At 37.0% G+C, this 26,557-nt stretch overlaps 2 protein-coding genes across 2 annotated transcripts in view; one reads left to right on the forward strand and one right to left on the reverse strand.

Moving 5' to 3' along the window:
- The window catches only part of LIPC (lipase C, hepatic type), a 59,531-nt gene extending 50,588 nt beyond the window's left edge, over positions 1 to 8,943 (forward strand). Inside the window, exons 6-9 of the mRNA XM_030498292.1 lie at positions 364 to 606; positions 4,237 to 4,357; positions 5,091 to 5,309; positions 8,212 to 8,943. Of these exons, the coding sequence (XP_030354152.1) occupies positions 364 to 606; positions 4,237 to 4,357; positions 5,091 to 5,309; positions 8,212 to 8,317 (689 nt within the window). The 3' untranslated portion in view covers positions 8,318 to 8,943. The remainder of the gene's footprint in view (positions 1 to 363; positions 607 to 4,236; positions 4,358 to 5,090; positions 5,310 to 8,211) is intronic.
- A 2,135-nt stretch (positions 8,944 to 11,078) lies between these two features.
- ADAM10 (ADAM metallopeptidase domain 10) overlaps positions 11,079 to 26,557 on the reverse strand; it is a 46,235-nt gene continuing 30,756 nt past the window's right edge. The window contains exons 6-16 of the mRNA XM_030498290.1: positions 26,087 to 26,236; positions 24,818 to 24,910; positions 24,049 to 24,232; positions 21,769 to 21,932; positions 20,454 to 20,637; positions 19,155 to 19,305; positions 16,581 to 16,764; positions 15,303 to 15,411; positions 14,792 to 15,012; positions 13,797 to 13,923; positions 11,079 to 13,350 (exon numbers count right to left, since the gene is read on the reverse strand). Of these exons, the coding sequence (XP_030354150.1) occupies positions 13,256 to 13,350; positions 13,797 to 13,923; positions 14,792 to 15,012; positions 15,303 to 15,411; positions 16,581 to 16,764; positions 19,155 to 19,305; positions 20,454 to 20,637; positions 21,769 to 21,932; positions 24,049 to 24,232; positions 24,818 to 24,910; positions 26,087 to 26,236 (1,662 nt within the window). The 3' untranslated portion in view covers positions 11,079 to 13,255. The remainder of the gene's footprint in view (positions 13,351 to 13,796; positions 13,924 to 14,791; positions 15,013 to 15,302; positions 15,412 to 16,580; positions 16,765 to 19,154; positions 19,306 to 20,453; positions 20,638 to 21,768; positions 21,933 to 24,048; positions 24,233 to 24,817; positions 24,911 to 26,086; positions 26,237 to 26,557) is intronic.

The following is a 26,557-nucleotide window of genomic DNA, read 5'->3' on the forward strand; positions in this document are numbered from 1 at the left end:
TGACTATAACAGCCAGGACAACAAAATCAAGGTTCAGATTTACAGTCTTAAACAGTCAGCCTACAGAAGTTTAAGCAAATTATTCAATTTTATTATCATGTGGCTTCAGCCAAACTATTTGTGAATGATCCTAAAAGTAAAGTTGCTCCAGTCTATGATTTCTGAGGCAAAATCGTGATGTAAAGGGATGGGAGTTGGAGAGAAGGCTAAAATAATTATGTAAAGGGTAGTAAAAGGTATGGGGGGGGAACAATAACGTATTGTTTACAGCTGGTTACTGTACTCCTCTGCAGTTGAAATGTGGGAACAAGAAGGAGGAAAGGAACAAGGGCATGCAAAATTTTGTTGTTTGCATTTTTTCAGGCATTGCTCAAACTGTGAAATGTGCTCATGAGAGGTCAGTTCATTTGTTCATCGACTCTCTGCTTCACAATGACAAGCAAAGCACAGCATACTGGTGCAACGACATCCACACGTTCAACAAAGGAATGTGTCTCAGCTGTAGAAAGAACCGGTGCAACACACTGGGCTACAACATCAGGGAGGAACGGCTCCCGAAAAGTAGACGACTCTTTCTGAAAACAAGAGCTCGTATGCCTTTCAAAGGTTTGTGGGAATACTTGTTACAGTGTCCGGATCGATCACAGAGTGTGAAAATGAGCCTAAGCTTTGGGATCCTGTTTACTCATTTATTAAAGCTTAACAAAATCTATGGGAATAATCAATTTGCTGAGATAACTAAGAATCCCCATAGGCCATGTTGATGCCCTTTCATCAAGATCCTGACAATATTTCTGCGGGGAAAAGCATGCTGCATACGCGCCACAGGCTAACTGTGGATCCGAGGCCTCGGGGATGCGTTGGGTCCTGATCTAGAGGATCTTCCTGCAACTGGCCTGTGCGTATTTGTGATATATGCAGGCATACAGCCAAGCCGAAAAAGCAGCAGGACTGCTCTGGGAGGCCTCTAAAATATCCTGTTACAAGTTTGCCCAAATTTTATCTGCAATTAGCCTACAAGATGACACATAACTATTTTTCAAACACTGGATAGAAAACAGAGTAACATGGACTTTTACAGGGCAGAACTGTAGTACTAAAACAGTGACTTTAACTCCACTAAATTACTTTATCAAGAGCACAAAATAACAATTTTCAAAGCTCAGAGAGACAATCAGTGTGGTTTCTGGCACATATTACCAGAGAGAGGGGAAGCAGTGTGACAGGAAAAGGAGGCCTGTGTGCCAGCCTCCATTACAAAACGGTGTGGGCCCGGCTGTAGGCTGATTATGCCTCAGCTGCCAGAGACCCCACAAGACAACTGCTGCTGACGAGCAGACATTCACCTGCTACTGGAAAGGTTTACGTACATTTCACAGCAAGAACAAGCAGGGGTGAATGGCAGGGACACACTTCTTCCAAGGGACTCTCAGTGCAGGTACTCTCTGTGCACGGTGTTCCTCCTCACTATCTCCTTCCCCGGCTCCAGACGAAGCCCCCGGCGAGCAGCGCAGGGCACAGCCCAGGCAGGGCCCCGCTCCTCCACACACGGAAGAGACTTGCGAGGAGTTCCCGCCTTCTCACTGAGCGGCCAGCGCCCTGCCCGAGCCCGCTCAGCGCCCGGGCACACGCTGCTCCACAGCCCTACCCTCCCCTCAGCACCAGGGCCCTGCCTGATCCCAGGCTCCTGCCTGCTCCCAGGCTCCCCCAGCACAGCCCCGCAGCCATGAAGGCCCTGCTCCGCTGCACTCACTGGCCTGTTGTGCCGGGCACAGCTAGACAGCGGGTGCCTCCCTCCTCTTGGAGCGGGTCAGCCAGCTTGTCCCTTACCCAAGATGCTGGGCTTGGGGAAGCATTTTGAATGTCAGCAGTGCGCCCCGGCATGGACACCGAGGGGCTTTCCAGTCCTGAGGAAAACCGCTTAAAAATGGTGCTTGCATTACACGTCTTGTTTCCCCCCAGTGCCTGGTACTCAACTGCAATAGCACAGATTAAAAAAAATACACGAATTGAGGTACTTTTAAAATAACTTTGAAGTCTTCCATTAATGCAGCTGTGAAGTACTCAAGTGATGACTCCAGAGGGGTCTCCTCAGCCCTCAATGATACTCAGAGCAGCTGAATTTGCTGGATCTCATCTTATACTTTTAAAAATGCTGCAGGAAGCTACTTGAAGTACCTTTTAAAATTCCATAGGCTGTATCTAGTTCCCGGTGTTACTTTGCTGCAGTACGGTCAGGTCACCATCAGAATCACGAGGGTGAATTACACTGAGGGCGCCACACCTGGGCACAGAAACGCGATCCCTATGTTGTGCTCTTCTCTGGAGAGAGAGAGAGTTTCAGCTTGTGGTAAAATATGTGTCTTCTTGGCTTTGATTTCAATTTAAACATGTTGCATTTTTATGCTTGCAACGGTTTTGCTTCAAAAACCCATCCTTGTCACATACACAGATATTGGTGCTCCAGACAATAGTCTCCTTTCACAGAGGTTCCCAAACAAGGCAGCAACTGTGGGAGGGTGCAGACAAAGTCATCTTTGTAATGCTCTTAAAAAAAAAAAAAAAAGTTTGAAGATCATGTGAAAGGCCCAAACAGAAGAAATTTGAGAAAAATCAGCATTATAGTTCACAGTCCTCTGCGCCTTCATGAAATTGGATGTTTCATTTTTCAAGTTAGTGGCATTATATTCTGGAACATACTTTAACCCAGTTCAAACAACAAACATTTGTCACAAAGAAGTTAAAATTTATAATAAAGCTGTAAGGGGACCCTGAGTCAGAGTTTCCATATGAATATGCTCTCTTTTTTCCCCTAAAGTGAGTATCATAACCACAGCAAAAGCCTGGGCTTTATCAGAACATACACTAGAATAATAGATTTTTACATTGAGGGAAAACTCAGAAAAAACAGTTTAGTAATAAGAGTGACCTATAAACAAGCCTCTCTGCCTGCTTTGTCCTCATCAGGTTTGCAGCAAAGAGTCAGCCATTTTGTTTTCAGGCACCTTTTCTAGAGAAAATACATTGTTCGCTAACATACATTAACTATGACACAACACAAAAAGATACAGCTTTTCTAGCAAACACCTTCCATTGTGAACAGAGAGCCACACACACACACAAAATAAATCGATCTGTGCATATACATAAAAAGATGACTCTCTTAGCAGTATGGTGGATCCACTCTCAGAGGTAGTGAAGCCTGAAGTGGGTGAGGAGAGGAAATGAGGAAAGAGCATCTTTCTACTCAAAAACTAGTGTGCAATAATATTTTATGAGAACAGTTTCCCATGTGCAATTTGACCAGATTGCAAGGATAAGTACAGACACCTTTAATTCTTTCAAATACTCTGTGGTCTTTGTTAATAGAAGTTACTTAAGGTTTTCTTCCTTAACACTTAAATCTATCCGTTTTGTCAAGAAGGTGGCTGGTAGAATCACCAGACAGAAGAGTTTTGAACATTCAAATCTAGCTGACAATATCTGTGTGCACATGGCCTTTAACTCTTAGGATTTGGTTTGGATTTGGGTTTTTGTTTTATATTGGTTTTTTTTTTATCATTTGCTAATGTCAAGCTGCTCACAATCAGTACACTGATCATTTCCCAGGCATTCTTCATTCTGACAATACTCAGTTCAAAGACTTCCCTAAACAGTGTTCTTCTAGAAACCCACCAAATCTCAAAGTATTAATGATGTCTTTCTTACAGTAATGTGCTTGAACAAAGTCATATTGTTAACATATGCATGTTAAGCACCATGTATTATTATGCAGTCAAGGAAAGTTTGCGAGTCATCTGTTTTGCAGGACAATTTTCCAGCTGATCAGTGAAAAAGCCTGACTACATTGCGTAAATTCTTCAATCTGCGTCATATATTTCTAGCCATGTCCAGTCACAAGAATGTCTGGTGATTAGATAGAGGGCTTGCCAGAAATTCTAACAATTAAACTTAAGAAAAGCTGCAATATTTCCCATGGAAGAATGTTTTATCTACAAAGGCAACTCAACCAGATTACCTTTATCCTTTTTTTCCTCCATCCTTTTAAATAGAGCAACAGAGGCCCAAACCTAAGGGATTCCACAGCACAGCAACAATCACCAAAAAACCTATTTATTTGCAACAAATCTGTTTAAAAAATAAAATACAATATCAATCGAATTTTATTTTGCCTGAGAAATTTATTGCTTCTTTGACCATTAATTTTGTCACTTTGCAAATTCTTCTTTTCTACAGTCTATCATTATCAGTTCAAGATCCACTTCATCAATGAAATCCCAGGCAAGCGGATAGAGCCAACTTTTACCATGTCTCTGACAGGCACTAAGGAGGATGCTAAAAACTTGCCCATCACACTGTGAGTATTGATATTATATATCACTGTACAAGTGAGAAAGGTGACAATTTATAACACTATCACATACGTAAATTGCTATGAGTGAAATGGTTTAGTACAGGTAAGTGAAGACTAACTGGAAATTGTCCTCTCTTCACCCATGTACCCTAAAAATCACGAACTTTTATAATCTTCATACAGTTTCTGCATGAAAAAGCTCTATAAACCAAACTCAGTAATCTTGGAAGTTTCCCTGAACGTTAAGTATCCTGTCCACCTACTTTTGGTCCATCCCATGGCTAACAGAGGGAGATCTAATAAATTAAAACACAAATAAATAAGCAGCTGTAATTAAGGTAAATAATTTTGGATATTTCTCATGATGGACACCATCTGCATTAACAAAAACAAAGGCAACAGAGTGGGCCAGCATTTGCTCTAGCAGACAAAAGATACAACATAAATGCTATTATGGGACACCTTTTCTTTTGCTGTCAGAAACCCCAACTGCTTCACCAGCTGTTCAAGCTTCTCCCACTTCTGCTTCTTTGTCAGTATGTTGCCATATTTCACCACTTTATGCACCTGGAGGAAGAGTATCCTAGAGACAGTAATGTTCCCTCTTGGAGAAGGAGGAGGAAACATAGTTCCTTCTTTGGTTTTAAAGAGAAGAGCAAACTAATTGTTTGATTTTTTTTTTTTTCACTTTAATGTAATAATTAAGACAGCATTATTCTGGTTTTGTTTTCTGCAGAGCTGAAAGTATTAATGGGAATAAAACCTACTCTTTTCTCATCACCCTGGACACTGATATTGGTGAGGTAATAATGATCAAGTTAAAATGGGAAGGAACTGCAGTTTGGGAAAATCTCTGGGACACAGTTCAAATCATAATGCCATGGACAAAAGGCACCCGTCGACCAGGGCTTATAGTGAAGACAATAAAAGTGAAAGCAGGGGAAACACAGCAAAAGTAAGTGTACTGAAATACATCACACATATTTGGCACACAAGTTATCCTCATTCAAATGCAAGCATCCGAGTCCCAGCACTCCCACCAATGGTGAATTTATCCATGTACAATAACTGACTTTTCTCCCTCCTATCAGACTGCATGATTTTTAAGTGATATAAATAGTTACTTTGTTTTCAGGTCAGAAATGAATAGTAGTAAATGTTCAGGCTCATCATCCGAGTTTAAGGCACAGTAGCCTTGGGTGGTAATTTTGTTGATACTTGGGAATAGAGGGTAGAGAAGGAGTCAGCATACACATCCAAAGAAGAATTTTAACAAGTTCTGCAATGCAATTTTTCCACACAATTAATTACAATAACTGATAACGATTTCTGACTTATTTTTAGAATGTGATTATCTCACTCCATAAGGACCATATGAAATTTCAAAGAAACAAGATACTATGTAAGATAAATATTGACTCCAACACTAATGTGATGAAAAATTCAAATTCCTACTTAGAAAAAATAGGCTAAATCTTAATTATTTGACTTTCAGTATGTAACTGAGAAACTCAGCATCTCCATTCTTGAAAGTATTCACTAAAAGGATCAGATCTAGAACGACAATTATCTCATTATTCATTGAAGTTAAGGGTTCAAAATTCGCTTATTTTTACCTCCTCCATTTAAGAGCCAGCCCAGTGCCTGATAGCTGATAATGAATTACTACACTGTGGAGGCTGTGTAAGAGGTTCCTGAAATTGTACACTGTGGAAGCAGTTTCAACTACAGACATCTTGAAATTTCTGTAGTGGGTGAACTGGAAAACAAAAAGACTGTACATACTTCTACATATCATACTTTTGCTGGCATTTGACGCCAATTTTTGCACTCTGGTTGTGCTCTTTTAAATAGTACGAATTCAGTGACATGAATTTCGGCAGATGATCTCTGAAGTAGCACCAGAGATTAGTTTTCTGGAGAAAAAAACCAATATGAATGCAAACAAGTTTGTGTCTCGGTTTTTTTGGAGGGTGGTGTGTGAGGGTGTATGGTAGTGTTCTTTTTTCCCTTCTTCCCCTGCTGATTGTGTTGAAACTGGATCGCCAAGTCTGAGTGGCTTTGTTCTCTACATACAGTGACACTAATAACACTTATTCACATTAAGAAATTTCAACCAGAAGACAGAATAACAAAAATTGTAATGATTCCCATTGCTTTAATCCGTGGAGAATTTTAACTGAGCAGTTTAATTAAGGTTAATGAGAAAAGCATGTCTTACCTTGTAACTGTGGCTCAGGCTTAGAAGGGGATTTTTTCCTTGCTCCAGTCTCTTTCTTACCAGCACCAGTTATGACTATGGAAGACTTTCTGTGGCAGAGATGCATCTCTTTGATACTGACACAAAAGGCAAATCAGACAATTGAAAGAGGCATTTTCATAAGACAATCTATGTGTGCTGGGGGGGGGATCACATATTCTTGGGTTTTGTCCCCCTGAAATTGTATTTTGCAGGTATTTTCCTCTCCTCACCCAGCACTTGGCTGGCTCCTGCCATCAAAAACAATTTCTAAAAGTGATGATCCCAAGTCAGTACGGACCTAGTTCCTAGAGCAAATTATAGCATAGTATACACCACAAATTAGAGAGCTGTTTAAATACAGATTTTTATACCTTGAGAATGAAGGCTGTAAAAGGATTATGTCAGGTATACTCATTTTTCTAACCAGAAAGCTCCTGTCCAATACAGCTGCGTTAATAACCTGGCATAAGCCAATTACTGCTGATGTACTATGTAAGAAATCCTAGGAAGTGGGTGTCTGAGAGGTGGGTTGTTGTTATACTAACAAAAATGATGCTAGTATCTTCAGGTACCTAATGCTCCTTAGGAGTTTTTCTGCTGCGAGCATAAGTGGGAGTTTGTGTCAAGATCTTAATGGATACTGATAAGCCTCTGGGGTTTGTTCCGTGCAATCTGGGCTTGTCATGGTTATGGAAATGACGTGTTACTGTTGAAATACTGTATTAATACTTGATGGGGGAATGAAAGATTATTAGGTGATTCTAAAAGGAAGGGCAAAGGACGCTCAAGGAAAAGTATTTTCTTCAAAGAAAAGAGCGTGTAGATTTTGATGTTCTTGGAAAGACCAGACATGATGGATCAAAGAATTAGCAGTTTTAGAAATTCAATACTATAAAAAGGTAATAAACACAAGATGTGTTTTGAGCTGTTTGGTCCTTTCTCAAGGAAAGTTTTCTCATTTGAACAAACTGTTGACAATATTTTTATCTCCACTTACCTTTACTTCACAATGTTTGCAGTATTTATATACATGAGAATTTTTCCTTTGTTAGATTATCTAATGAGAAACACTCAGACACAACGTAACGGCATAAAAAGTAGTTAATAAAAGACAATTATGAGCACTAAAATACCAGATTCCAACATATTTGAGTTCCATATACGGAAAAAATTTCTGTAGCATATGGAGTTGCTGGTGTTTTTAGCATCCTACATAACAAATTTTTAATGACCTCAACTAAATACCAGTAGTCCAACTAAGTACTAGCAGGCCAAATACTGCAACCCTGGTAGTAAGAGTTGAAACAATGACTATGGCCACTGAGAATACAAAGACAAAAGTGAAGGTATGCTATGGAGAACAGCACGCCGTGTATGACACCAGGAAGAGACAGAGGCATAGTGCACTCACAGTACACGGGAGCTGCCTGCTCCTTCTACTCTTTACCTACTATCTGGCATAGATACATCTCCTTCCTCAGAAACCCAGGAAAACAGATACCTTCCTGTAAAAGACAGGATAAAGTCAGATTCCGTGTATCTAGAGAGCACACTTTTATAAAGATAGTAGCCTTAAAGAGTAACTTTATGCTTACATGCTGTGTTTTCTTTCTAGAGCGACGTTTTGTTCTCAAAGCATTGACAACCTTCACCTTTATCCAGCGCAGGAGAAAACATTTGTGAGGTGTGAAGATCGCTTTCAGGGACAAAACAGAAAATGAGCAAGAACACCAAAATCAACTACTCACCAGGACATATTCAAAAATACTATACATCTAGCAAAGTGTTTTAAAAATACAGCTACATTAAACTTAAATATCCTGATAGTTTCAGAGGTGGTGAAGAAAATATATGAAAATTTCAGATTTTGTGATGCAATCGTAAGCTGGAATAGTGCTTTGTTCATCTATGAGCCTACTCTAAAGTGATCAATGAATGATTACAAGGCAACTCTCAATTTTAAATTGCTTAAAGTTTAAAAAAAAATCACCTGTTCACTAGAAACAAAAACATCACTCTCTGAAAGAATCATTGCCATAAGCCTTTGGAAAACTATGTTTTGTTCAATTTAAGGGAAAAAAGAAGCCTTATTTCCCATTAAATACTTTGAAACATTAATAGCAACTACTATCAGTTAAAACTTTCTTGTATTATTTCCTCATGAAGGCGGAATTAATTAATTCATAGAAGAAAATGTTCCCAAATAGATAAAATCATTAACAAAGAGTTTGGACTTTTTACTTTATAACATTCCAAAACTAAAATGCATCTCAACATACAGAATGCTTGAGGTATTGTTCATAACCATATGACAAGCCAAATAACTTTATCACCTAAAAATGCTTTGCTGTTTATTTTAATTAAAGGACTGATTGAAATTAACAGTAATTTAATTATTTTATTGATGCTTAGTACACTACACACAATTCCAGCACAACTAAGTTAACTTTTGCTTTAAAATCATACTTTCATGAGCAGGTAATGCCTGCAGACTTTTAGATTTTATATCACTGTTAATGCCGATTTTTAGCATGATTTGAAACCGCATGAAGAAATGAAAATGGTAAAACCCTCAAACATCTTCAGTGCATGATCTTATAAATTCAAACATATACAGTTCCCTTGTTTCCTGTGTCAGAATATAAACTACATAAACATTATTGTCTCAGATTATTTTTATTTTATGGTTAGTGCATACTGAAGGGTTTGTATGTCAGAGTATTTAATTTGTCACTTTGTAATGCTAGGCACAAGATTCATTAAAAATTATGTTTCTACAACTCTGTACTCTGAATGTAATTTGTTTTGGATGTTCTCTAAATGGCAATTTAAAAACTTTTATAAATTAAATAGGAATATTAAAAGAACATTCAGTATTTGAGTTCTTGCAGATATGAAGATACTTATTCTGATGTCTTTTGCAGAAATATGTCCAAATAAATCCTGTCCCTGCATTTTGACAGCCATTACACTCATTTCTGATCTCAAAATTAAATAAAGCCCAAGTTGTTGCATAGTCAGTCTCACAATGCCTGAAGATAACACTGAAGTTACATGTACAATTGCAACTGCCTATAGTGGTGCCTTAGTTTGTGCTCATTGCAATTACTCCTGTGTCACTCCAAACAACTGAATCGAGACCTTGAAAGCCATGAGGAACCTGCTCCTGTCAGAGCAAGCACAGCTTAGAATGCCATAATGAATGTTGTCCTTTGCATCACCTCTCTGTAATAAGGGACCTCCTTATTCAGAAGTAAAAATCTCTTCCTTCCCTTTTGTGTGTTTTTCCTGAAGTAAATATTGGAACATTAAAGGCAAGCTGGATCAGTGACTGACAGTCATTGATAGAGGCATAGTTTCATAGCTTAAGAGGAGTTTGATGCCCTCCTCACACCCACACCATTCTGGCTGTACATGCTTCTACACCAAAGGTGAATGTATACATTTAATAACTAAAGCATTAAGAAATAAAAGAGGAATAAACTAATAGCTACTACTAGAGATTATTAGGTGAAATATTAGTTAGAAAAATTACAGCTATTTATGTACCCCTTTATTTCCCCCAAACACATTTTAGGATAGACACAACCTTTGTATTTTAGATGCCTGGCCATTATTTTCTACCTCTCTGGTTTGTGTTCCTAGACAGAAATTTAAATGTAGCCACCACCACCAAATCTATTAGGCGCCTATGATGCCGATTTGCAGAAGGGTTCTGCTCCAACTGATTTTCTTTTAATACCTTTTGCCCTGACAGTGCTATTTAGCTACAAGGGGAAGCACTTTGATATAAAAAAAAGTCATGGGGAAAAAATAAGAAGGTACTGTGAGGAAGGAACTCTGAATGTGCTTTGATTACATCAAAGCATATGCTGCTCAGTTAGGGAAACAGATGTCTAAGGAGGCCATTCTCAACAAACAGCCCTAAGAATGAGGCTAGCTGGCAGGACTTGACTTTTAAAAGCAGCCTTATTCATTAAATCAACTATACAACACACCCAAGAAGAGAGACACCCAGCTTACCAGTTTTAAAACACCTTGCAAAAAGCAAATTCATTTCTAAAAGTCTTATCCATCAGTTGTGCATTCAGAGTATTACATGTTAACTCCAGAATTCCTCTTCAAAACCATCTATTTCAGAAGGTATCATTCAGTAGTAATGCTGCCAGGCTTGAATACCCCACCAGTAACTAGTTTCCATTTTGAAGATAAGAACAGAGAAAGCTTTTTACCTTGTGATCATACAAGTAATTGAAAGGTAATTTTAAGGCATTTCCTTAATTCCTTAAAAAGGTTACACAAAACCATTCACTCCTACACATTAAATTCGGGAGGTGCACTTAGATAGCGTAAAGACAGTACAGTTACTTTTTGGCATGACAGCCCCTTTCCAGCAAAAGCCAAAACTTAAATAGAAATAGAATCTGTGTATTCCTTTTTGCTTTCAGGGTTCAGAAAAGTAAATGGATCTTCAGAGGATGATTTCATCAAGTCTATTTATTAATGCATTTCAAGTTTCAAAAAACCTTACATATCTTTGCACAATACTTTATTTTTTGCATTTTTAGTAAAAATTTCCAAAGTGAACAAAAAAGATACTGTATAAAACACAGTGGACATGAAATTGACAGTAGTATTCCATTTCATTGTCTTGAACTTTCTTTCGGTTTTACCACGTCTTGACTTGCAGTGGAGAGTTCAGTGCACATTTCTGTTTTCAGAAAACATTTAACTTAGACTGAAACTAAAATATGGCAGCATTTGTCTGCCAAAAATCCTACCACAGGATAACATTACAGGCAAAAAATTTACATGTTCCAAAGTCTACCACACTCAAGAAGTTACTAAGAACTCTTGCTGAATAAAAGTCACCATTTTAGAAATGCAAACCCACTTCCAATCTTTGCACAGTCTTAAAACAAATGTATTTAAAATGACTTAAAAGCAACTACACACACTTCTAACTAGTTAAGATCATTTAGAATTATTTATATAGTCTATTGGACTTGGGGTTTCATGTACAAAATTTGTCTCTAAACCATGTACAAAAAGCTGTATTTTGAAAAAGTTACCACATACTGTACAAGTTTACAAGGAAGAGATCCCATTATATTCTGTAACATTTTTGGCCTTGCTGGCTTGCGTCACATTATGAGAATGATTGTGTAAACCTTATACTCTTAAAAAAACAAAACAAAACAAAAACAAAGGAAGCCTGTCCAACCCTTAAGTAAATTTTCTCCTAAGCAAAGCCAGGAAAATTATAGCCATTTGCATCTCTAATTAGCTTGGTGCTTTTGGAAAACAAGCAATAAATATATCACAAGCTTAAACATTTTGTAATGCCCCCTTTCATCTCCTGCATGGCAGTAAGCACCTTAAGACATCTTTTGTTTCCTCTTTCAAAAATGCCAATTATTTACATTCGTAAGAAAAACTTTGGAATGGGACATTGTGCTGTTGAACTTCACTACTGGTATAAAACTGTGGAAAAACTGGTAGACCTAACTACAATTTGAACTCTGCCACAGTAGCTGGGCAAATCACTCTAGTGGTTATCAATCAACAGTTTCATGCTGAAGCATTATTCAAATACCTGATAAATTAAAAAAGAAAAGACAAAACCTACAGCCTTTCTTTCTTTCCACATCCCTCAGAACACGAACTTAATTGTACTGTAAGAATATCTAAACAGCCCAAATAAATCAGTTGCAATTTTTAGACCAAGTTGAGTAACAGGCAGGATTTTCTACTGAAGCATGGAAATATTTCATCAAACTATTCATTCTTTAGCTGAATAATCAGACAAAATGAAAATATTTATGCTGAGCTACAAGAAATTAGACACCTCTATAAAACATTTTTGAAACATTCCGGCATTTGCAGAGTTTGCAGAACACCTGGTATATCTCTGAAAGACCATTCAATCTTGTATGCTATGTCTTAGCAGCTGTTTGATAAAGATGAAATGAGTGCTTGAAACAACTTTGATCATGATAAAAAAAAGTCTGATTTGATTCCAAATTGCTGTGTAAAGCATCACAGGATCCTTGACCATTACACACCATAATCCTCTGTTATCCTGAGTATGTCAATTAAACAGTAATTTCTTCATTAATAGCGGAAAAGTTTTATAATACAAAGAAAACATCCATATTGCAATTCTCTTGTTTACAATTGCACACAAGTACGGGTGTACGTTAGAAATACATGTCTGCATATAACAATGTATATACATTGACAAGTAATGTCTCCAGTGCTGAGGTGGTCTAGCTTCCTAGTCTTGTCTGGCAGTTGAAAAATAGAACTTTTTGTTTTTTCAAATTCTTGAATAAAAGTTTTCCTACAGCCATATTTGCCTGCAAGTGAAGAAAATGCAGCAATGAAGAGCACAGAAGGGGGAAAGAATCACGATACTCTAGGACTTTGTGCCACTAAATTAAAAATATGCAAGAAAACCACTTTTCTTCTTTTTTGAGCTGGAAGATTCTCTCATTAAAAATTAACCATTTCCACTTGTTTTGAGGGCATATCATGCTTTTTTTTTTTTTCTCTTCTATTTTTGAGAGTTAAGACTGGGGACAATGACTTATTAGGTTTTCTTTGGAGTGAGTTTTCCCATTGTAGGCACTAGGAAGAACCAAGGCAAAAAGCTGCAGTCAACGTCTCATATGTCCCATCTGATAACTCTCTCGGGGCCTTTGCCGCTGTGGTGGCTGAGTGGTTTGTGGTGGTCTCCTCCTTTTTAAAGTGCCTGTTTCAAAGAAAGGTACATATTATTAAAATGAGTTTAAAAAGTGCTCTGGCCATACAAATTACATATAACTAGTTGTCTGAAAGGCTCCAGATTTAGACCTGCAAGGTTTTAAATAGATTATTAACTGCACAGAGGATTTACGGAATACACTTTATTATCTCAACAGTAGTTTCTTAAACAGGCTGCTTCTTACAAAATGTAGCATGGAATAGTAAATAAAAGGAACTCTGGTGGAAAAAGTCTTCAAAGCTTTCTTTTGATATGCATATTATGTTATAGGAGAATAAGGGAAGAGTTATTTTTATGAATTGTTTCACTGGCATGAATTTTATATGTAGTTTCACACTGACAGACTAACAACTGTAGGTTGGGACACCTGAAACTTCCCTTTAGAACAAAATAGTTGAGGATAAAACAGTTCTCTAATTTCCTTGCATACTCACCTGGAAGTGGTTTATGAGGAGGCAACTTTGGATTACTGCTTGGAGTATGAACACTGCATATCTTAATGAAACCAGCCATTAACATGATCAAGGCAATTCCCATAAGCAACACTGCCCACCAATATGCCTAAAAACATGAAAAAATTATTTGGGGTTGGTGGCCTGGCAGACATGCATACGAGACAGAAGTCATGAAATATAGCTTTCCTTTGCCTTTTATAAGTCATCAAAAAGCTGTTCTGAAACATCACTTAAAATATGACCATAGCATTTTAAAGAAAAACATCCCCAAAGTTCTTACACAGAAAAAAAACCCATCCAAAATACTTCAGATCCATTCTATTATCAAAAGAGTATTTCACTACAATAGAGCTATATAAGCCTAAAATCAATCAACAGCTTACACAGAATTGACTATGCAGTTCTATAATGGCGTTTCATTGTAGCTCTCCTCTCAGTCTATTATTAGGAAAGGGTCATCAAAAGTGCAATAAAAATAAGAAATGCTAGAGATCAATATATTTAGTCCCTAAAAAGAAATCAGAGCATTCAAATGTGAAGAGTTAAAGCAGGAAAACCCAGTAAATTAAAAATGTGAACATTAACACCAAAACAGTGAACAGAGGTATTAACACAAAATATTTACTTGTTTGTTACTTATTTGTTTCCATTCCCTTCAATCTATCAAAATATTCACTGCACTCAAGGTGCTGATAGAAAAACTAATAAAACAAGGACTTTGAAGAATTCACAGAATGGTTTGGGTTGGAAGGGTCCTTAAAGCTAAACCAGTTCCAATCCCCTGCCGTGGGCAGCGACACCTTCCACTAGACCAGGTTGCTCAAAGCCCCTGTGTCCAACCTGGCCTTGAACACTGCCAGGGATGGGGCAAATTGACATTCAGGATGCTGAAGTACTGTATATATGCAGCAACACTTACCAACCAAGAAAACTTTACATTAGACTAGTAAGATAAAAAAAACCCCCAAACTTACCACAATCCATTCTGCAATATTTTCATATAGCTCTGGATTAAAAATTGCTTTCTTTAGTCTAGCTAGAGGGCCATCAGCATCTACTAGCCGACATCTCATAAAAACATCACAGTAGCCTTTAAAATCATTACAAGGAGATCCAGGTTGCAAAGTAATAGTTTTACGACGGAAGTGTCTCTCCCACTGGTTGGAGCCTGTACTTGCACATGTAGATGGGTCCACTGAAAAATAAATATAAATTAATCAAACTATTATTGTATTAAAACGTGTATAAATACTCTGGTGTTCAATTGTTCAAAATGCTTTTGAAAAAATTTAAGTTTCCATTAATCTGTAAAGCAACAAAATATATTGTATATCTTACAAAATACAATGCAGTGTCTATCTGAAACCAAGTATGAACAGAATTGCAGTATGCTCTCATGAATAAATGAGATACAAATACAAATACCCTGAGAAGATTTCAGATACCTACTGCTACATTTAAACATACAATTCAGACAAATCTTACTTTTTCTCATGCAGCAGACATGACACAATTCTCTATCGTCCTTGCCATCTGAACTAGCACACGTACATTCCTCCAAGCCATGCTTCTCACAGATAGAGCCAGCACATTGCTGTTTGAGACAAAAGCAAGAGAACACAAAAATCAATTCCACTTTTAAGCACACTGACATTAGGAAAGATATTAATTTTTAATAGCTGAAAGTATAATCATAGGTCTAAAGATGCTTATCTATAAAAATAATAGCTTGAATTTCTTCTGAAGTTTATAAACAAGAACCCTACAGTTAATCAGCTGCAGTGTTCAGGCTTGTTTGGTAATTTTCTTTTAAAGATGTTGTACCCTATTATTTTTTTTTTAGCACTGTACCTTCTTTTAGGGCCTCAGAGTACCCTGCAAAACTCTCCCAGCACTGCAATTCACACTGAGATGTGATTCATCAAAACTCTGCTTAGGAAAATGAATCAAAAGCATGTCTTCAAAATATTTTATCTCAGAAACTAATAAAATTAATGACAGGAAAGAGTCTGTATTTAATTCCACTGTGGGTTGACCCTTCAACTAAAAGAATTAGAAAAAAACCCCAGTGTATTTATAATCTTATTTCAAAATCAAGTAACTGTATCGACGATTCCTCTATCTTTAAGATGACTCTGAATTAGCTGAAGAATTATTACAAGCAGTACCAATTCATTAAAAACCTGGACTGCAGAACGAATTACAGCAATACAAGTTACAGCTCTAAGAGGATGACTTTTGCCTATTTCTGCTTCCAGGTAAACATAGATCAATTTATTAGAGGCTTCTCATCAATATTTCATGGCAACTGCCATGGACTCTTTAAACCACGAAACTAATGGCGGTTCAGAGTAATCCTATATGCTTGCACATCTGTATTACACGCACATGGGTGGAGGAATTCATTAAACCAAATTCAACATGTATTCATAGCATGTGTAATTTTCTAAGGCAACAAAACTACTTGACCAAAACTGAAGAAAAACGAAAAGATGGAACTAGGAAATAAACCACTTTCATACTCCAATTTGTACAAACACTTTAAACGGAACTCTCTCAAATACTAAATCTAGCTTGATACTTGTCACCTGCTTCTTAATATTTGGTGTGTGCCTCTGAGTGAAATCAATAAATCAAACATTTTTATTAAAAAGAGGATTAATCTTACACTCTTCTCCAGTAAGTATTGAAGCCTTATCTCTTCATAATACAGTGCCTTGCAATAAACAACTGCAGCTGCATAGGATGATAAAAAGCCCATACCCCATTTATGCAAACTTGTGTGTTCCTGTTGCAATCTGTGAAGTTTGGTTTAGGATCAGATGCTGGACAGAGAGCACTGACACCATTACACATTCCTTCCTTTGCACAGTCAGAATCATTTCGACACTTATCAGTCTTCAGTTTGAAATTACACTGTGCAGTACAGCAGGGGCCTTGGCTAGGACTAGAAATAAATAGAAAACACTGGATGTAAAGAAAAATCATGAACTATTCCAGAAGAATTATTCATCCTGAAACATACTTTCTGATTTTTCAACATTTTTCTGATTTGTACTAAGTAAAATGTGCATTGAAACTATTTTTTTCCACCCCTTAAGGTAACAAAAGGTTACTGCTCCAAATACAGATTTCTTAGTCATTGTAGTAACCATTTAAACTATTTGCATTATATTAGAAAAAGAGCACAAGCACATTTTAAATTAAAATATATAGAAAATAACAGTATTTCTAAGTTTGTTTATATAAAACATTATATTAGCAAGTTGACAAAATTAATTCAGGAACAACTGATGAGTTTTGATAGTATCGGTTTCAGTGTAATAAAGTGAAGATCTACGTGTCACCAATTAACATCCATAATAATATTTTTTTCCTACGTTCTGCAGGCATACCACTTATTGTTTAAATAAACAAGAAAAGGGAAGGAGACAGGTCAGATCTTATACCAGAAATCACAGTCAGCATGTAAACAAATTCCGGGGGAAAGAAAGATTTGTCAAAGAAGCCATATAGTAGAGCTTCACTGGTTCCTCCAGAACACTTGGCTTCCTTTCCATCACAGACATCAAAGCATCTGAGCCCCTTATGCTACGTACATGAGTGTAACACACCAGTATATCTGGTGAAACCACAGGAAACAATAATTTCTCTTTTGAGGCTGTGTTTGAGTACATGAATGCCATTAAAAGCAGCAGAAGAGTGAAGGTTATAAAATACGTAACTACTTTATTATAGCTAAGCCTTCCAAGTCATCATCTCAAATTATTCTGCATCTTAACACTATTCACAGGGTGCTCGTTGGCGTTCAGTGGACATTAGAAGATAGCACAGACCTTCTGCAGGTGAGCGTATCTCTATTTTAAAACTATTGCATGCTAAGAAAAAAAAACGTCACACATGGAAAGACTTAAAGATATGGAAAGCAGCTGGATAAATATCAAAGTTTTCCCAAAATGTATTTTACCATGTTATTTACATGATCCATTCTTACACTTGGATTTGCTTTACAGATCTTTGGAAACCTCTTTGTATAGCAAAATTTTCAGTCTTAATAGAACTGATAAAATGAGAATCCTAAACCAAAAATGATACAGTCATTTGTATTTAAGACTGCTGCAGCAGGACATAAGGCCTGACTACAGTCAGCTGAACATGAGAGCAAAGAAAGGAGGTGGTGGTGGCACCTGGTGTACTCACAAGGAAAAAACTCACCCCAGGTGCAACACAAAATCTCAGAAACCAGTTATAAGACCAGACAATGTAGGGCCTTTATTTTGGCAGAAAAACCAAAAATTTGCAAGGGGGAGGAAGGAGAAGACATGCAAAATTATTGCAACTATGAATTCACAGGCGATGGTCCTTCCACTGTGTCTGCACTGTCAAATAGCAGTACATGCTACTTTTACTTCCACTTCCAGGGTGACAAAGATCATTTTAGGGCAGGAAAGATTGAATAGGACAGAATTGTGTATGTTTTATCAAAAAATTGAGTTGGTTTAGACCTAAAAATAATAGAATTTTCTCTTCATCTTTGGCTGAGAGTCTAACCAGATGTTAGATTTCTGTCTGTCTCTAGAGAGGAATAAAGGCTCCCACTTTACATGTGGAAAAAATCCCCTTCAGTTTTCAGATGAGGTAAGCATTTCAAATATATCTTAAGTCACGGAACTAAAAGATAGAAGTTGACTTACTTCACTGTAAGCCTTATGATCTTTAAAAGTTCCTCTTATAAATCACTGTGTACACAACACTGCCAAGATACAAGGTGCCATAAAAACATAGGTTGATTTCATTTCTAAAACAAGGTCTTAAGAAAACAAAAATCAACCAACTGTATCTTTCAGTCATCTTCCAGTTAGGCAATGCTGTAGAAGTGGCATTAGGATAGGATCCAATTTCATAATATCTTCCATTATCCTTTGGGCAATTAACGCTTTCCTGTACATATTGTAAAAACAGCATTCTGGGTACATCTTTCTGAATCATCCAGCTTTTGCAAGAGGCATGACCCACTTCCAATAAAGGTAACAAATTCAACACACATTTGTCTGCACTATGTTAGTGCAGTGCTATGTTCGCACTGATACAAGCCAGTGCTGTACTATCTCTTTTCAAAAGCTAGAGAACAGCCATCTAACAGAAAGCAAGCTACAGTTAGCACCAAGAACTGCATAGCATCACTGTGCTCACAAACTTCTCACTGTATAAGGCATTTTAAACACAATAAATACTTTAAGAATAATGCAGGTAAACAGATTCAAATTCCAAAACACCAATTACAGCTACCAATAAATCCCCCAAATTAAATTGTACTGTAACAGACATGCACAATACCTGCAGTATTTGCCTGGTTTTAACTTGCATTTTTTATCTTCCGGTTGGTTTGCATCGTAACAGCATTCATCTTTACACTGGTCACTGTATCCACAATCACACTGTTCTCCTTGTTCAACCAGTCCATTACCACAGATGGGTTGACCAGACTCTGAAAAATGCCAGTATATTTATGTACAAAGCAGTACAAAGAATATGCAAATAGACTTACAAATGTTTACATTGACTCACAACAGCATCCAGCTAATTATGACTGAAAATGCCTGGTCAAGATGGACTTCGGACTAGGGCTCAAGTCAACTTGCATTATTTGCTTGCCACCCAGCTTAGTCATTCCTACAATTCAGAGAATTTTAAATCTCTGAGTAAGAGGTTTCTGCTGCTAACAGTGGGAGTTTCTTGTGTAGATAGGAAAACAACAGTGATAAGAGACAGTTTTCTGCTAAGCCTCCAACAGAGCAGCATCCTTTCTTGCACACCACCTCCTTTAACAGATTCTGAGGACTTCAGGGCAAAAGCTGATGGCACGGGGGTGAACTACGACTTCTACTCCAAAACCCAAACCTACTTGCTGCACAATCTCATGAAATCTGTGAGAGCTCATACATGACAGACTCCAGAAAGAAAATTCCTGCAAAACCCTTTTTTTTTTTTTTTTTTTAAATGTTTAAATAGAACTCCTGTATTTTAATTTGTGCTCCTTACCTTTTGTCCTTTCACTGGCCATGACTGAAAACACTCTGGCCCTACTCTCTTTACTCTCTCCCACCAGGCATTTCCAAAGACAGACAAGAGCCCACCCTCACCCCCCAAGCCTTCTCTTCTCCAGAGTAAACAGTCTCAGCTCTCTCAGACTCTCCTCATATGTCAGATTCTCCAATCCCTTAATAATCTTCTGCTGGACTCATTCCAGTATGCCCATGTCTTTGCTGTACTAGGGAACCTGGAACTTGACACAGCACTCCCGATCTGAAATTCAATTCTTCACTTACAGAGTCTATCAATAAACTAAATTAAAAAATAAAAAAGGGAACTTGGAGTAAGTCCAGAGGAGGCCACGAGGATGATCAGGGGCTGGAGCACCTCTTGTACAAAGACAGGCTGAGAAAGTTGGGGCTGTTCAGCCTGGAGAAGAGAAGCTGCGTGGAGACCTCAGAGCAGCTTCCAGTATCTGAAGGGGGCCTATGAGGATGCTGGAGAGGGACTCTTCATCAGGGATGGTATGATTCTATGAAATTTCTGATCAAGCATAATAGTAATAGCTTAGCCCTTCTGCTTTCAGGATGACTAAATACATACCAACAAAGCAATTATTTCTCTTCTTCTCAAGAACTTGGCTGATATTTCGAATGCTACAGATAGAGAACTTGTTGTTGTTAAGTTTGTCCCCAGATGTAGCTCTTGCATACATGATATAATTGCCATTTTCTTTCTGTCCCAAGTTCTTGGACTCTCCTGGAGTGCACTCCATTCCAGAATCATGCTGCAAGACGAATATTTTAAAACTATTTCTATCAAGACAGGTTCTCTTATTTCTTGCTATCATTTTATACACGTGTGAAAGTAATTTAATTTGGTAATATTAACACAGAATAAAAGGTTCATAAACCACCATAATCTTATACTCTAAGGTTTCTTGGAATACAAGAACTATGCAGAAAAACATTTGTTTGGGGTTGGGCTTTTTTGTTTGTTTTCTTTTTTTTGTGCTTACACATATTTCCCTGCATCAAATACAACTTGGAGTAAAATTAGAAGAACCATCTTCCAAGCTGATCCAAAAAGACATTTAATTCAGTGGGACTGGTTTTTCAGTTTCATGTGTTCGTATTTTTAGTTATTCTTGGAAGGCTTGTTCCCACTCAGAGCAGTGGTATTAGGGATTTTCTCAAGGCACATGAAGAAAGCATTCACATGTGAACATCTGTTTTGGAAGAACTCATAATTCCTGTCGTATCTTGATTTCATTTTATTCCAAGAGTAGGAAGCCTATATACCCAAGTTTAAAAATAAAAATCCCAAACCAGAAAACTTTGTTCTCATCTCCAGCAAAACCAAAAGCCTCATGATTTCAGCTTGCCACAAACAAATCATGCCCCTAAATGACTGGGAGACCACTTTGCTCAAAAATATTGTTCTTGGTATCTTAATCCTCTCCACAGTCTTCCTAGGTGAACTTGTAAGTATAAATAATTGAACATAAAAGAGGCAGTTCCATCTTCACTTGTTGAATGAAGTGTCATCTTAACCAATTTTGCATTGATTCTTTCTCCTCTCTAGGATAAACTAAAGTACATTTAAGAGATGTGTGTGACTCTAGTCTTCCATCAAAACCAGGGAAGTTTTTAGCAAATAATACTGTAGTCCCTTTATAAGAGATTTGAACTAGTAGAAATAAACAATTCACAAAATCCACTGTTGCACCAGTGTTGTCAAATACTTATAAAATGGCATTAGTTCAGCAATGTGTTTTGTTTGTATACAATGTGCATGCAATATGCACATGCAGTCTTGATCATGTTCTCCTTGTTTATAAGGAAGTAAAAACTCCATTCACAAATCACACACTTCAAAATGGCTGAAGATCAGTTAACAGATCAATGTTAATACTCACAGGTGAACCAAAGTTATGCCCAACCTCATGAGCAAAAGTAATGTGAGAAACCTTGGGAGGAACATGAGAGCCATAGTTCTGAACAGTGATGATTCCAGTGTTCAAAGACTTCTTCTTACCATCAGAATACAGTTTGCTCTTTTCACATATTCCACCAGAGCTCCCTGTATTTAGACAGAAGTTAGTCATTTAAGAAAAGTAGTACTTTGTTACTTTTCTAGTGACATTTAGAACAAGAAACAGCTTGCCTCCTCAGTGGAGGCTTATGGACCAAGAGTTCTTCTGCGTAATTAATATTAACCCAACTTTCAGAGTAGATTGGATGTATCTAATGCTCTCAGCAGTGAATGGCTACATTCACACAAGCAGTTAGCTGTTTTAGGATAGCTATTAAGTAAGAACTGTTTGGGTCTTTCACTGCACAGACAAGCCCCGATTTCACCATACTTGTAGAACAAGACTAGCAGGGTGCAATGTCCAATACAGGTAGCCTCAATCTACAGCCCGTTTGGATTTCAGTAAGTAAAAAAACCCCACAGTAACATCACAGGAGATCTTCTCTCACAGCAAGAGCATTTATATAAAATGTCTAGGATGTGCTGAAAAGGATATATAGCTAAAGCGACTAATTTTTCCACTGTACAACCTAAAGCTGAAACTGCTTTTGATGTGTAGCTTAATCAGACCCATATTTATAAGGTCAACAATCAAGTATGTCACACTTACTGCTTGGAAAAGCCTTGAAATTGTAACTTTAATTTGAAATTTCTCCATAATTTGACTTTGTACTAGGGCAGTATTAGTGTTCTAAAATTCAGCTATTCTATTGCTAACATAAATGGTGTTTAAAAAACACTCTAAAGAAATTTCTTTGTTTCTGAAGTAAAATTTCATTTTGGTGAAATATTCCATTTAGTCTATGTCATGATGTTAAACACGAAAATCTCTCAAAGCAGCCTCATTTTTCTCAATTAAATTTAGTTTTGAAAGCAGCGTTTGTGGAATGCACGTTCCAATTCATTCAATGCTTGCTCACACTATACAATAGTCATCACAATCTCAGTTTCTTATTTAAGTAGCCCACCTGTGTATTATTTTTCTTATGGTTCTTCCACAGTCACTAAGGTTAGTCCACACAGGTCCCTCTAACATACTTAGTATGATCATGGGTCCACTGGTCTGTTACCCCTCTGAATACCCTAGCAGAACTTATTTGAGCATTTTAACTTCTTAAAATCAAAGTCTGAGGGACTGTCATACCATAACAGTTTTCCACATAGTTCCAATACTCTACAGCCAACATATGCTTTAGAGGCAAGTACAGCAGTAAAAAAGTGAGGTTATAATGTATAGCAACAGCTTATAAATGGTTTAATGTTTCTTACACAATTACTCAAATTCTGTTAAATTTTTTGATCATGTTCTCATAAAAGTATCCAGTCTCTTGCAAAGTCTCATGATCTTCAGCCTAATTCCTTATCACAGAGAAATCACTCGAGGGCAGAAACAAGGGAAGATTGTTCCTTCTGAATTTGATTTTGACTTCTGTGAAAGTTTCCACAATCTGGAATTTGTGCTGAGCTATAATTAAAGAATATGTATTTACTCAAACCTAATGACTAACAACTTTTTATAGCACTAATATGTCCTAAAACCCATCCGGGACAAACATCTCAAGATGCTGCACACATGAAGATCATTGTTTGATTATTTCATTTTTACATCAAGAGACATACTTCAGACCCCAAGTACACAATTAGATTGAAACTATTAAGAAGCAGTTCAGGAGTTGTCACACTATTATTCTCATATCTCCCAGAACAAGATCTCACTGATTTAAATCATTTAAAAATACAATTGCTTCCAATACTTCCTAGAAATTCTGCAGTGTAGTCCTACAACAAAATTCAAATTGCATAGTTTAAGCCCTGTTTATACGTAGCAGAAATACTTGTTTCCTCTGTCACTTCACTGGTCACTCATACCTGTTGAATAAAAAGCCTTCCCCGTAATTCCACCTTTGTCTAATAGAAGAAATACGTTTTTCTTTATTGTTCATGTCTTGCTCATAGAAAGTCAGCCAGACTAATTGAAGTGACACATGATATGCTGTTTATATTTAAAAAAAATATAGAAATCAAACCATACATAACCAAAATTGTGAAAATTTGGTTATCAGATTTTTGTCTATTTGCTGTCAATTTAAATGAGTTTCTACTTTTCTTCTTTGTACCTACCTACAATACTTTCTCATAGCTCGGAAGGTTTGGATATAATTACCTGAAGGAGCTCCAACCCAAGCCAGACCAAGGACTCCATCATCAAAATCACGGTCTGTAAACACATAGGCCAAGCAGTAATCATCATGATTCTGTTCTGAGTTCAGTTCCAGAAACTTTTCCACACCGATGTTAGGAAATCTGAAGGGATTGGAAGAGTCCTTCTCATCTACAGTTGTGTTAATCTAGAAGTAAATTAAAACAAACTGTAAGACGTGATTCATTTTCACTTGACTTGTAAATACCAGCTAAGATGCTTACAATCATCAATACCTTGTCACGTTACATAAAGATGTTGCTAAAGATTCACAGGCCTTAACAACTTCCTATCCAGTATTTGGAAAACCAAGTTCTACAATAGAGAGAGCATTTGTGTAGTAAATCCCCACCCTATTTCTTTTTTCCTTTCCATCAGTATCCAGTTTATATTCATGCTTTTAAATCATAACTTTTAGAAGGAACTTTCAACCTATACAGCCATTATCTATTTTAGTACATTGCTTGGAGAGCAATACACTTATCTGACACAGTCAACACTGCTGAAATGCAACAGTTGATTCCTATGAAAACTGATTCATACCAGAATGATCAGGGTCTTGACAATAAATACTAAACCCAAACCAAATAAATGGGTTAGGGAACCATTTACTACAGACACACCTATTTTACAAAATTACTAACAACAAATGGTTATGAGTGAAGAGGACTTCTGAACAATACAGCCTCCAAGCAGTATCAGTGAAGCTATGAGTATTTCCAAGACAACTTACTCTTATTCGTTTCACCATGAAGCTGATGTTACGAATTCCTGAGAAATCTGTTGACTGGTAAATTGTGTCAATCGCTTTAACATGGCTGGATATCTGTCCAAAACAAAAGCATCTCTAGTTCAAAAATCTATGCCCGACACTATAGGTAATCTTAAATAGCAGCAACTGAAAGGCCTATACTTTACATATAAGATATTGTGCCATATGAACTCTATCAGGCCTTTTTAATCAAGTGCTGATGGCAAACAACAGAAATAAATTACTACATAACCTATTATCTGTATTATCACCACACCAGCTAACAGCAAAGCATATTGCCTTTTTTTTCCCCCCCTTTTATTTTTTACCATGTAATTCTATCAACTATTCAGATATCCCTTTGTGATACTCGCTCAATTCATTGCTACGATAAGACAGCACTGTAGTTAAAGTTCTATTCAAAGCACTGCATTTCTTTTTTCCCAACAAAGCTACTTGTTACAACATTCTTGTTTTATTTCTGGTAGAACACAAAAGTGAAAAAATTGATCATTTGCCTTTTCCAGTACCACATAGAAATGCTAACTCATTGAAAACCTGATTCTGAAGGTGACTTCAGAGCTTTGGAAAATGTTACTCAAATTGATTGTACAGTGTGATGAATAAACAGTAGCAGTCAGATTTGCAAGTGCCATTGAAACTTCAGACTTCAAGAGATGTATATTAACCTGCTAGTAACATTTTTAGAAAATGATCAGCAAAAAAACCAAACCCTTTTTCCAGTTAATAATATACTGACCAAGCGAAGCATCTGCCTTTAGTGGCCGCTGCTTTTACGACCTTCCACTACATCAGCCACTAGAAGAACAGATCACAGTGTCATCAGCTCACGGTGTTTTGAACTGAAATTCCAAATGGAAGGCTATGCAAGTGTTAACACAGATGCTCGGCAGGCTGTCAAATGGAACAGAACTCTTCAGGAAGTATCATTTTTTTAAGTAAGAACTGAGAAAAGTCACACTGCAAGTCTCACTCAGAGGTGCCAAACAAAACACAGCTGCCATTATTAAAAGGAAATACAAGTGCCCAGGACTTTTGTCACAGACACATAGCATCTTTTTAGTGACAAAAAAAAAGCTGTTTTTATAGTGTCAGGATCACTGTAACAAATGAAACAAGACATTCTAAAGTAAATAACTAATAATATATGCAATTAAAATTACATTAAATTTATCAGAATACACAAATATAGTAAAAGCAGGTAATTTATAATGAAGAGATTGGAAATACCTGTGCAATTACAGCTTCCCTTGTTCCATAATGTTTGTAGAACAAATGATCAGTCTGAATATACAGCTGACACGTATTTTTTTCAGCCTGAGTGGCACGCTTTTTTCTTAAAAGCTGTGGACCATCGTTCTTCGGCTCTTCAAAAGGCTTCTACGTATACACAGGAAATAAATACATTTAATTTTGTAGCTCTACAGGCTGCACTAGATTACTTAAGAATAGCAATGGGTTTTTCTAAACAGACTCCACTAATCCAAACAGATTTTAATTCTTTAAGCCACAAATTTCATGAATCTTGAATTACACTAAGTATGTTATAGCCAGTTTTCAAGTACACCATATTTATTTTTAGTATCTCAGTCAAACCCTTCTGTGCATGTCATTTTGTAAGATAAAAGGCAGTCAATGTGAAATAGATTTTTTTCCATGCATATGATCTTTGGAGTTTTCCTTTTTCATAATCCTCTTCCA

This window comes from Strigops habroptila, chromosome 9, assembly GCF_004027225.2.
Source record: "Strigops habroptila isolate Jane chromosome 9, bStrHab1.2.pri, whole genome shotgun sequence".
Taxonomy (NCBI): Eukaryota; Metazoa; Chordata; class Aves; order Psittaciformes; family Psittacidae; genus Strigops; species Strigops habroptila.